The sequence below is a fragment of the Alexandromys fortis genome, unplaced genomic scaffold, assembly GCF_014885135.2.
Source record: "Alexandromys fortis isolate MF-2015 unplaced genomic scaffold, M_Fortis_MF-2015_v1.1 scaffold_176, whole genome shotgun sequence".
In the NCBI taxonomy this organism is placed as follows: domain Eukaryota; kingdom Metazoa; phylum Chordata; class Mammalia; order Rodentia; family Cricetidae; genus Alexandromys; species Alexandromys fortis.
The window spans coordinates 340,381-352,797 of NW_026068070.1; the positions used below are offsets into that span (position 1 = coordinate 340,381).

The 12,417-nt window shown below is 44.4% G+C and overlaps 1 protein-coding gene across 5 annotated transcripts in view; it reads left to right on the top strand.

Annotated features, from left to right (window-relative positions):
- Window positions 1-12,417, top strand: part of Sort1 (sortilin 1) — an 84,614-nt gene that overhangs the window by 25,173 nt on the left and 47,024 nt on the right. For all 5 annotated transcript variants that reach the window (XM_050120935.1, XM_050120934.1, XM_050120937.1 and 2 more), the window contains exons 2-3: window positions 1,849-1,908; window positions 4,549-4,622. In XM_050120935.1, coding sequence (XP_049976892.1) covers window positions 1,849-1,908; window positions 4,549-4,622 — 134 coding nt within the window. The remainder of the gene's footprint in view (window positions 1-1,848; window positions 1,909-4,548; window positions 4,623-12,417) is intronic.

Below are 12,417 nucleotides of genomic sequence, written 5' to 3' on the forward strand. Positions count from 1 at the left end.
ATATCGTGATTTCTGTATGCCTAGAAGTCTTTTCAAATGATTACAGTGCCTCTTGAATTATTTTATTAGCTTAATAAGTGATAAAGACTAGGAGATTAAACATTAACCTGGAATATCTCCGTGTGGTGGATTCTGAATGACTTAATATTCTTTATTGTACTTCCTCATACTGTTTACATTTTCAGTAACAAAGATATTTTATTTTATTGGTTTATTTATTTGCTTATTTTGGTTTTTCAAGAGAGAGTTTCTCTGCAGCTTTGGTGCCTGTCCTGGAACTCCCTCTGTAGACCAGGCTGGCCTCGAACTCACAGAGAGCCACCTGTCTCTGCCTCCTGAGTGCTGGGATTAAAGGTGTGCGCCATCACCTGTCTATATGTGATTTTATAAATAGAAGCTGGAAGTGTTTGGGTGAAACTTCTTCTGCAGAGGTGGCTGTTGCTGCCTTTTTGCACGTTTTCTGTAGTCTAGATGTAGTACACCATCTTTCCCTGTTTTGTCTCCCAGTCCCTAGCACAGCTCTCATAAGGTTTGTTATGAATCTCTGTTGTCGGCTGGACAGACAGAACAAAGCCACGGTTCTGCCTCCCTTCACTTTAGCAGTGCAGCCTGGAAGCAGGAGGAATCTGACCACTAACTGTCCAGCTGCACTGTGAAGACTGCTTAGCAAACTCAGTTATGCCTATTGGGTTATAATTATGTCTGTCAGTGTGGGCTCTGAGCTCTTGTTTTTAAGCGCCCTAAGAATACTTTGCTATGCCTTTATATTTAGCTCTGTTGGAGAAGCAATTAGACGTCCCCACCTCCCCATCTGGTGCAGTGAAGACTAACTCATCTGCGTGGCTTACTTTGTATGAGAGACTTGAAGTCTCTAAGGCATCTGCAATTTGGATGAAGCAGCTAAATCCTATCCTGTTTCTCCCAGATTTTATTCTGGGAATCTGTGTCCCCTTGTTAATTATGAATTTAATTATGCAGAACAGTAATAAAGGGTTGGATAGCCTATCAGAGTGCTCATCTCTGGGGAAGAGAGATTCCGCCTATTTTAAAGCCACCAATTGCCGGGCGATGGTGGCGCACGCCTTTAATCCCAGCACTCGGGAGGCAGAGGCAGGTGGATCTCTGTGAGTTCGAGGCCAGCCTGGTCTACAAGAGCTAGTGCCAGGACAGGCTCCAAAGCTACAGAGAAACCCTGTCTCGGAAAAAAAAAAAAAAAAAAAAAGCCACCAATTGCCCGTAGCTCTTCCTCTAGGGACAGGGCCTTATGAGACTTCTGCCATCCATGCTGAGATTTCAGCCAGTGTTGTCATTGTGGAGGGCTCGTTTAGGTGGACATATTGTTAGGATTTCATGGTGCAACGCCTTGTCATATATAGAAGATGCTACCTCGGAGTAACTATCCTGGTCCTCTGGCTTTCAGTCTTTCTGCTCCTCTTGGTGATGTACCCTGAGCCGCAGGGGTGGGGGTTTGTTGTAGATGGATCAGTTGGGGTTGGGCACTCCATGATCAGTTGTTGAGCACCACTAAATGGATTCAGCAGGATACACACACACACACACACACACACACACACACACACAAAGAAGAGGTTGCAAAATTGAGAGGGATTAAGGGGCCGGGCGATAGTGGTGCATGCCTTTAATCCCAGCATTTCGGAGGCAGAATAAGGGAAACAGAGTTGAAGAGGGACGAGTTTGAAATGGAAATTATGTAAATAGAGCACTCGTGAATGGCATTCTCAAAACAGCAAATGTAAAAAGGTAATAAAGGTCTGAATATTTGACGAAAGCACAGACTGCTCGGAAGGATGACATTTCTAAAAAAATTCATTTCCTTTTCCCTAATAGCATGTCTTTGATGACCTCAGTGGCTCGGTGTCCTTGTCCTGGGTTGGAGACAGCACTGGGGTAAGTAATATTCTAAACTCTTTCAGTCGACCCAGATAATGTAGGTTGGGGCAGATGTACACTAAATATTTTCTAAACGTGTCTTCAGCCTTAGTCACAGAAAATGTGTTTTCAGGACAGACTTTCAGGAAATTGTAGTTGGTTTGGCTTTGCTGTAGAACTGGGAACCAGTTGAAAGCAGTCTTAAGACTACTGTTACCCTGCTTGATAAGTACAGTGGGGGGGTATTAATTAACAGATTAATTAATGACTACATTAGTGCAAGGTACGTGACAGCAATACCAGAAAACGGTGGAAGCCCAGGTTTTGGTTTTGGAACACAGGTTATCAGGGCTAAGGAGATGCTCAATGGTCCATAGCAGCAAAAGACACCTTTTGTCCCTGGGCCCCTTAACATCAAGAGGAGCGAGAAAAGGAAGCAGGGAGTTGCTGTTACCTGAGAAGGGAACCTTTCAAGGAACCTCCACGTAGAAGCAGAAAAGGGGACACAGTGAATCTTGGCATTTTCCCTCCAGTCTGTATTTTTCCTCTGCCCTTTCCCATAGTGTACTGAAGGACTGTGGTATCTGTGGGCCCATGCCAGCTCAACATGCCTTACAACAAATAGGTATAGTGTTGGTGCACATGCCTGTAACCCAGCACTTGGGAGACTGGGGCAGGAGGATCTGGAGTTGAAGGTTAGCCTGGGCTACATAGGAGACCCTATCTTTTTTTTTTTGATTCATACTTTTAAAATATTTATTTATTTATTATGTATACAATATTCTTTCTGCGTGTATGCCTGAAGGCCAGAAGAGGGCACCAGACCTCACTACAGATGGTTGTGAGCTACCATGTGGTTGCTGGGAATTGAACTCAGGACCTTTGGAAGAGCAGGCAATGCTCTTAACCTCTGAGCCATCTCTCCAATCCAGAGACCCTATCTTTAAAAAAATAAAATAAGTGTACCACTGGTCTCTATGTGGAGATGTAGATGCACGGACTTTGGGTCTTTGGTCAGGGCTTGGCATCGCTGGCTCCGTTATCTTGGGGGTAGTGTTCGATATCAAAGCCTACATCAGTGTGAGGTAAATGGGAACAGTACCAGTACAGCTCTGGTTTTGGAGAGCAGGTTGTCATGGCTGAAGAGGTGCTCAGTGGGTGAAGGGTGTGCTGTGCCGGCCTGAGGACCCGGGTTTGGATCCCCAGCACCCACAGAAGAAGCTGCACATGGGTTGGAGAAATGGCTCAGCAGTGAGGAGCACACAGGGCTCTCACAGAGGACCTGCTTCCTGTCCCTAGCAACCATGTCAGTGGGTTCACAACCACCTAGGCCTCCAGCTGCAGGAGGTCCAAGGCCTCTGGCCTCTGAGTACATCTGTGCCCCTGTACCACAACATAGACACACATAAGCACTTAATTTAAAATGAAAATTGGAAAGAAATGGCTGGATGTGGTCACACACGCTTATAATCCTACTACCAGTGAGGCAGAGGCAGGAAGACCCCAGAAATCGCTGACTAGGTCATATTATCTACTCAGGCAGTGCCAGGTTCAATGAGAAAACCTGTTTCACAAAATTAATATGGAGAGCAACAGAAGGGGGATACATACCCATGTTGACCTGTGGCCTCCACATGCGTACATATGCACACATACATGAACATAGACACATAAACGCTATATATACATAAGCAAAGCAAACTGTTTTTTATAATTACCGTTTCAGCTTTCAGTAGAATGTCCTTAAGTGTATCTCGATTTTTCTCAATTTTGACTTATGCCCTAAGTTCTATGATTTATTCATGGAGCTGAGAAAGTTGATAACTCTAGGTGTTTTTGTTTTGTTTTCAAGCACAGTACCATGTAGCCCCACTAGCCTTAAATTACAGCGTGGTTTAAGTTGGCCTTGAACTCCTGATCCTATGCCTCCACCCCCTCGTGCTGGGATTACAGGTGTGTGTACCCCATGCCTAGCTAAGATTTCTTATCATTATGTGGACTCTTGATACTTTCTAGGTGCCTTACTAATTTATCTAGAACCTTTTCCTCATGCATATTTTTGCATAGAAAAATAATTTTATACAAGATGAATTCCATGAAGAACTAGCAACTCGGAGCAAAAGACACACAGACACGTGACACGGTGGCCCGTGGGAGACCACCCACAGTGTGCTGACCTCTTTTTTTTTTTTTGGTTTTTCGAGACAGGGTTTCTCTGTGGCTTTTGGAGCCTGTCCTGGAACTAGCTCTGTAGACCAGGCTGATCTCGAACTCACAGAGATCTGCCTGCCTCTGCCTCCCGAGTGCTGGGATTAAAGGTGTGCGCCACCATCGCCCGGCTCAGTGTGCTGACCTCTGAGGGCAGAAAAGAGAGTGTATTTTACAGTAATATAAATACAAATTAGATAAATCCTTCCTTTATTATATGTATTTGAGCATTCCTGACTCACAGCTTCAAGTGTAGGCCACAGAATAAGACGGGCACCTCACAAACCCTGGCCTGTGGTCCTTTCTGGTTTTCAGATATGTTACAGTATAGGTTCCAAGGAAGCAGGGCTGGCATCAGTCATTGAAGTACAGTTTAGCGTTGCCATCTATCAACATGTGGTGGCCATGCCTTTCACTTCTTACTGACAGAGTGCTTTTGTTTCTCCCCAGGTTATTCTCGTCCTGACTACTTTCCAGGTGCCACTGGTGATTGTGAGTTTTGGACAGTCCAAGTTATATCGAAGGTGAGATGGATAACATCCAGGGACATTTGACCAAGTAATGCGCTAGGGTCAGAGGCTCCACCTTTTATGGTCACAGTAGTTCAGCAGTTAACTTCGGTTCTAAAATTCCAGCAGACTGGGATGCTTAGCCCACTACTTTTGGATGACAACTTAGCAACCTAAAGAAAATGAGGAGAAATTTAACTTGAAGGCAATGAGTTGACCTTCCAGAGGGGTGGAATAAGGCAAGTTGAAGGGAGAGTCTGCAGGTGTGCATGTCCACCTTAATCCCATGGGTTTTTACTGGCAGCAAGGCAGTATGGACTTTCTGCATCTATATGATATCTCTCTCTATATATATATCACATTATATACGTTATATATATCTATATACATGTCTTTATCTAATATTTTGACATCTAAACAGGTTGTTTCTATACAAGATAAGATGTTTATTTCTGGGGGTTGGAGAGATGGCTCAGTGGTTAAGAGCACTGCCTGCTCTTCCAAAGGTCGAGTTCAATTCCCAGCAACCACATTGTAGCTCACAACCATCTGTAATGAGGTCTGGTGCCCTCTTCTGGCCTGCAGACATACACACAGACAGAATACTGTAGACATAATAAATACATTTTTTTAAAAAGATCATTTCTGCATAAGAAGGAACTGCTTTGAACATCGTGCTCCCTCAGTTTAGCTCATTACTGCAGTTCATACTAGATGAGGGTGAAAACATTATCTGTGACATCCGCACATCTTCTGCAGCTTACATAGTAGGCTCTCTTTCTCAGCAGGATCGAGAGCAGCTAGCACTCCCAAATAAGTGATTATCGTCTTTTCATGTGTGTCAGCCCGTCTCCTCCTAAGGAACTTAAATGAATCACAAAGTCCCAGCAGCCATTCGCAGAAACACCACAAGATCCAGAAGCTTCTGGGAGCCCTGCGAGGGTCTCAGCTTTCTTCATTGACTGTTCCACAGCTGGTCATGACCCAGGTGCAGGGAACTGAGGTTGACGCTCTGCAATGCATCAGCCCAACTTCCCTCTCCCAGAAGGTGTGACCTTTGACTTCTGCCCAGCGGCCTGAAGCCAGAGTTTTCTATTCAGCATGGCATTGTAAAATAAGCAAATACTCCTTTAGGCCAGGAAGAAGTCACATCTTGGAATTGCCAGAAACTCCATGAAGGTTGGACACTGCATTCACTGGGGACTCTCTAGTCCATGGAATTGACAGGCATAAATGTTAGATGAGTGAGTGAATGAATGAATGAATGAACGCCTTGACTGCTGTCGAGTTTCTATACTGAGAACTTTGTTTCTGATAGATTAGCCGTGTACTGTAGAGTCTGGCTGTAAAAAGGGCCCACAGCACACGCCTTTGTTTCTGAAATTATAACAATTGCAACTAGATGAAAAGTCTTCAGTTTGGGGAGGAAAAGGTATATTTAAAACTCTACATTGATTTTAGTAGCTGTTTCTAAGATTTAAGAAGCCTCGCTGTAACGAATCTCCCTCAGGACAGTTTACCGCCTCAGCTTATCTTTCTCTGTAGAAGTGATATCGTATTAGAAAGCGTTTGGAAATCTAAAGAGAAGAGCAGCTCACTACAGCCGAGTGCCATCTTAGTTTATTTACAGACTATTATCTTGATTTTCCCCTTCAGGGCTATATCTATCGTGCGACTGTATTGTCTTGGGATGCAACAAAGAAAAGCAAAAGACTGCCAAGTTTGAGTTGGCAAACAGGCTGAAGGTTGAATCTCCACACTGTCATTTGCAAATAGAATAAACTTGAACAAGTCACATGGCCTCCTAAGCCCTTTCTGTTACCTATTAAAGGAGGACAATGACAGTGTTCACCTCAGGGTCACTGTGAGAACTCTGTAATGCCTGGCATGGAGCGGGCGAGGGCTTGGGCTAGTGACCGCAGGTGGCATGTAGCCAGCCACTGGCATGGCTGCACTGGTTGTCAGAGGGAAAGTCTCCCATAATGGTTCCTCCCTTACTTCTGTTAGCGCAGAAGCCACTGTCTGAAGGCCAGCATTGCTAAGTCCTGACTTCACAGGCTCTTCTCATTCCTATTAGGAACTGCCCATAGGTCTCCTATGCTGGTCACTCTGGTTTTTGTGACTAATGTTCCTATGCCGCACCTCCCTATCTGTGTCACGGGATGCGCGGTCCCAGTTCTTTCTGTAGCAGCAAATGGAAACCCCGTCTCCGACTGTTGATGGCCGCATATTTTGAAGGCTTTTTTATTGAACGCCTCCCTTTCTACGTCGGGTTATCTTCCATACATAATGCTCCAGTCGGTTTTCTTTTCTGCCATATGACTTCTTTTTGTTTGTGTTTGCTTTGTTTACCACATTGTTCTTACACCGTGTGGCTGGAGTGGGACCTTGGAGTCCCAGCAGCAGAGCCATCAGCCCTTTCCTTCTGGGTGATGTGCTTCCCGGCCACAGGGCCACAGCCACTGCAGGCTGACTCAGGCCTTTCACCTGGCAGAAGCCCCTTTTCTGCTAACAGAGAGCAGCCCCGCTTGTTTGTGATACGGTGTCATGTTACCAAGGCTCTTTCCAATATTGCTGCCATAGTCTTGGCCAGTCACTCTGAATATTCATGCTCTCTCCTCGCTGTGAGGTGAAATCGGATTCTGTCCGCCCTCCCAGAGTTTAGGAGGAAACTGTTAATATGCCCTGCTGCCTTTCCCACTGGGCTGGCCTGGCCTGAGATGACTTTTGTTGAGCAGCCAAAGGGCACCTGTTGCTTCAGGAATGGAAAAGGGAGGGGCCGTCTACTCAGAAGAGATTCTGAATGTTTCAGTTGCCCAATCAGAACTAAGACTAGAGCTGGCAGAATCTGCTCTAGCGACTCCTCCACTCCTCGGTTTTCCACCGTTTTGATGACTATAGTTTGTTTATTGATTTGCCTTTGTTCAGGAAAGCATTTGGTAGCAAATCATGGTATAGGGAAATATGTGCCTCCTGCTGGGTAGAGTTAGGCGTGAAGGCTCACCAGAAACACAGGAAGTGGTCTCTGCTGCCTCCATAGCCTTAGAGAAAGGATACCTGAGGAGGAATTCTTGAAGGAATAGGAGATCATAAGTTATAAGAGCAACGAATCATCAGGCCCATTGATTATTATTATGTTATATATAATATATATTAATATCATATATATATAATATTAATACATTGTCTTTTGATTGTATTCACTCCCCTCCCCCACCTCCTTCCAGATCCATACTCACCCACACACACCCTCACCCTGCCTTCCATACCCACCCAACTTTGTGTTCTCATTTAAAAAAAAAAAAAAAAAAGACCATCTACCTGGAGCATATTTGGCCTATTCTTAGAGAAAATTAGCTTCCTCTCTTCCAACAGCTATCAGTTACCAATAGCTCCTCAGCTAGGGACGGGCCCACATGACCAACTCCACCCTCAGCTAGGGCTGCATGACCAACTCCACCCTCTATGCTAGGGACAGGGCCTCATGATCACCACCCTCAGCTAGGGCTGCATGGCCACCACCACCCTCTGCTAGGGACGGAGCTGCCTGACTGACTCCACTCTGTGTCCACTGCAGGTCTTGTGCATGTTGGGCCAAGGTGTGTTTCTTTGGCTCACTCTTTAACCCTACCATATGAATGGACTGTGGATTTTCTGCTTAAGTTCTTAATCCTTAAATTCTGCTTCTTTCCTTCTTAAGGATTCTATGTTAAGTCCTCTCTCTCCCTTTGCACCTTGCTATCAGCTGTCAGGAAGCCAGGCTTAGCAAGCTTCGGCTGTATTTCCAGTCCGTTCTCACTAGTAACTGCCACCTTTTGTACAACAGTTCTTCATTAACACAACTCAGCCCAGGCTTTGCCACGGCAGAAGACAGCCTTCCCTTTTCCACCATCCAGTAACACACGCCTCGTTTCTGGGACCTGATCCTGGTGGCTTTCTGTCCATGGTTTACGTTCTGTCGAGTATAGAGCATTCTAGAGTGTTAACTCTATTTTCTTTCTGGACCTTCAATAGAATCACTCAGAGAATCGTACTCACAGCAGTCCAGGTTTTCCCAGAAGGCACCTCAAACTATCCAGTCTCTATCTCTTTGACTTATTTTCCTGTGATTGAATCACTACCACAGATCTCAACATGAAAGCAGCGCGGCTGATGACTAATTAAAACCTAAGTCCAGTTCTGTAGTTTCCCCGGATTGGAAGTGTTTACGTGGCTCATGGCTGGTGCTTATTTCTCATGCATTCTTTATTTGCAATCTGCCCATGTACTTAAATTGATTTGTAATTTCAAATTCAGTACTCAGGCTGCATCTGTGACTGTTTGTAGACATAAGCAAAAAAACAAAACAAAACCCCACCCTGGTCATTTGTTTCCAGCTGAAGTTAACAGCATGGTGGTTGGAGGAAGACTAGAGCTCAGTGTAGGGTGCTTGTCTAGATATGCAAACTCCTCCCCCGCAAACAACCACCACCACCACCACCACTACGGAAACCCCAACAAGTAATGCTCTGCCCTGGTGTCCGCTTTCACACTATAAACAAGGATCCCTTCACAGGGGCAAGGTGCTAGTTCTTGTGCTTTTTGCTGGCACTTTGCTGTTGCTCTCCGTGTATATTGTTGATGCGCTGTTGTTCCTAAACAGAAGGAAACTTAGAAGCGTCCCAAGCAGACACTTGTTAGTGCGTGTTAGGTAAAACTTGACTTGAGTAAGAGTTGTTGGCCTAAATTCAAATTGGCGAAGCGGCAACACATTTTAAATCAGCTATTTTTAAACAGAAACACAGCGAAGCAAGGTTATATACTGATCGGTTGGTGAATTTATGACCAGATAGTCACAAAAAACTCACACAGTATTTCCTGTAGGAGCAGTGACTCAGCATTTGCTGGGTCAGTTTTTGTTTTTGTTTGGTTTTGCCTTTTTTTTTTTTTCTCAGAAACCCTGGCTGACCTCAACCTTGCTCTGCAGGCCAGGTTGTCTCAAACCCGTAGAGATCTGCCTGCCTCTGCCTCCTGAGAACTGGCATCAAAGGCGTGTGCTACTATACTCAGCGGAGTCAGCATTTGCGACAGCTTCACAAAGTATAACTGTCACAACTAATCTGACAATTCAGTTAAAAGTCTCAGTTATTAGTCAGGAGAATGTAGCTTATTAAAATGATTTAGGAACCGTGGACCTAAAGCAGAAGCCAGGCGAAAATGGCAGAATTTGAATTCATATTAACCTAACTCTCACTATTCTAATCTGTTTTCCCATTGTCTGATGCTACTTCATGTTTTTATTTTTAATATTTTGTTGTGTTTTATAATTCTTGAGAAAATATATTTAATGGAAATCATGAAAATATGGATGCAAAAAATGAAACTATAGAACTGCTAGATAAAAGGAATTTGATTAAAAATTCTTGATAATATAGAATTGAAATTGTGTTAAAAGCAATATGCCACTATATATTTTAACAAACTTTCCATACATATGTGTTGTTATGAGTACATATATACACATACATGTTTGCTTGTGACAGAATCCCACTGTGTAGCCCAGGTTGGCGCTGAACACATGGTCCTTTTGTCTTTTACCATCTAGTATGGTGAAACGACACTGAGCCTACATCTAAAGGCTGGCACAGGAAACACTTTCCTTGTCACCCCCACCTCTGGCTGTGACAGTCTTTCCACCCCCTCTTCCACAATGCTTCCTGTACCGTGGGAAGAGGGGGCGTGACACAGATGTTCCACAATCTTTTATTCATTCCGCTTTGGCCAGTTGTAGGTCTCGGTATTAATTGCCGTCTGCTGCAAAAGGAAGCATCTCCAATTACATCTGGAAGGTGCACGAGTCTTTGAGTTTAGTAGGACATCATTAGGAACTGGGTTAACCTGTGTCCACTCAGCAGAGCACTAGTGGCAGGTTCTTTCCTAGGGCCTACAGCCCGTCTGGCCACAAGTTCATGGCCCCAGTGACAGTGCAGGTGTGCTGTGGGTTCCATCTTGAGGAGTGGGCTTCAAATCCAGTTAGAAACTGGTTGGTTACTCCTATGATGTTACTGCCACCATCGCACCAGTGGCCATATCATACAAGGCTGGTCATTACTGTAGCATGTAGTGTTCGCAACTGAGTAAGACGATGCATAGCACTTTCCAGCACTATAAAAGCTACCTTGTCAGGGGGACCTCTGTGGGTCCGGGTGTGAGACTGGGACCTCCGAGGGAATAGATCTGAACCAGGACCTCTGCAGGTCTGGGAACACCCAAGTCTGGGAACTCCGAGGCAGTAGATCAGAGCCAGAGATCTTTGTGGGACCAACCCCAAGCCAGGGACCTCAGCAGTAGTGGATCCAGACCAGGGACAGAGACAGGACTGAGCCATCAACCTAACCTAGGCCGGAGCAGGCCTGAGACAGTGAAATCCACAGGAGCAGACCAAAACCCAGGAGTGCCGAGCGACCTTCAGGAACACACAGTGACCAACGGAGCGACTGGAACCGTGGCCCTGACTGCACCATGAGGAGCAACCATCTGAGCCTTGGATCCACTGGCACCTGGAAGACTGATCACCAGAGTCATAGACATCCCCAACTACACCAGTCAGAGGAAAGGATGGGTAGACAAGGTAAGAACACACGCAACACCACAAAGAACAACACGACACCAGTAAAAACTAGTAGCCCTACAACAGCAAGACTTGAACAACCAAATATAGATGAAGCAGAAGAAAATGTCCTAAAAATAACTTTAGGAGAATGTTTGAGGCCCTTAAAGAGGAAATGAAAAATTCCCTCAAAGAAATAGAGGAAAAGACAAACAAAAAATTGAAAGACATCAACAAATCCCTTTAAGAAAACCAAGAAAAAGCAATCAAATATATGAAAGAAACTATTCAAGACTTGAAAACTGAAATAGACACAATAAAGAAAACACAAGTCGAGGGAATTATAGAAACAGAAACCATGAGAAAACAGTAGAACACAAGAGATGGAAAAGAGACTCTCAAGCGCTGAAGATAAATAGAGGAAACCGAGTCGTCAGTCAAAGAAAATATTAAATCTAACAAAAGCTTAACATAAAATATCCAGGAAATATGGGACACCGTGAAAAGACCAAACCTAAGAATAATAGTTATAGAAGAAAAGAGAAGTTCTCAAAAGCACAGAAAATATATTTAACAAAATCATAGAAGAAAACTTTCCCAACCTAAAGAAAGATATGCCTATGAAGATACAGGAAGCTTACAGAACACCAAACAGACTGTATCAAAATAAAAGTCCCCTCACCACATAATAATCAAAACACTAAATATACAGAATAAAGAAAGAATATTAAGAGCTGCAAAGGAAAAAGGCCAAGTAACATATAAAGGCAGACCTATCAGAATTACACCTGACTTCTCAATGGAGACAGTGAAGGCCAGAAGGTCCTGGTCAAGCGTTATGCAGACATTAAGAGGCCACGGATGCCAGCCCAGACTACTATACCCAGCAAAACTTTCTTTTTTTTTTTTTTTGGAAGTTCATTTGCTTTATTGCCACCTCCCCAGCCATAAAACTAAAAGCTTTTTACTTAAATCATGTTTATTCTCTCACGGGAGTAGGGGGCCATTTCTACCAAGCTTTTCCCTGATCGAAGTCTAGTCTCAGAGATTCAGTAATTCGAATAGTACATTCGAGTTCAAAGATCTTTGTAACGAGGCTTCTCATCCCTCTTTGCCCCCCTTTCCTATGTATTTCTCAACACAGGGTTCCCCTATGTATCCCTGGCTGTCCTGGAACTAACTCTATAGACCAGCCTGGCCTCGAACACCTGCTTCTGCCTC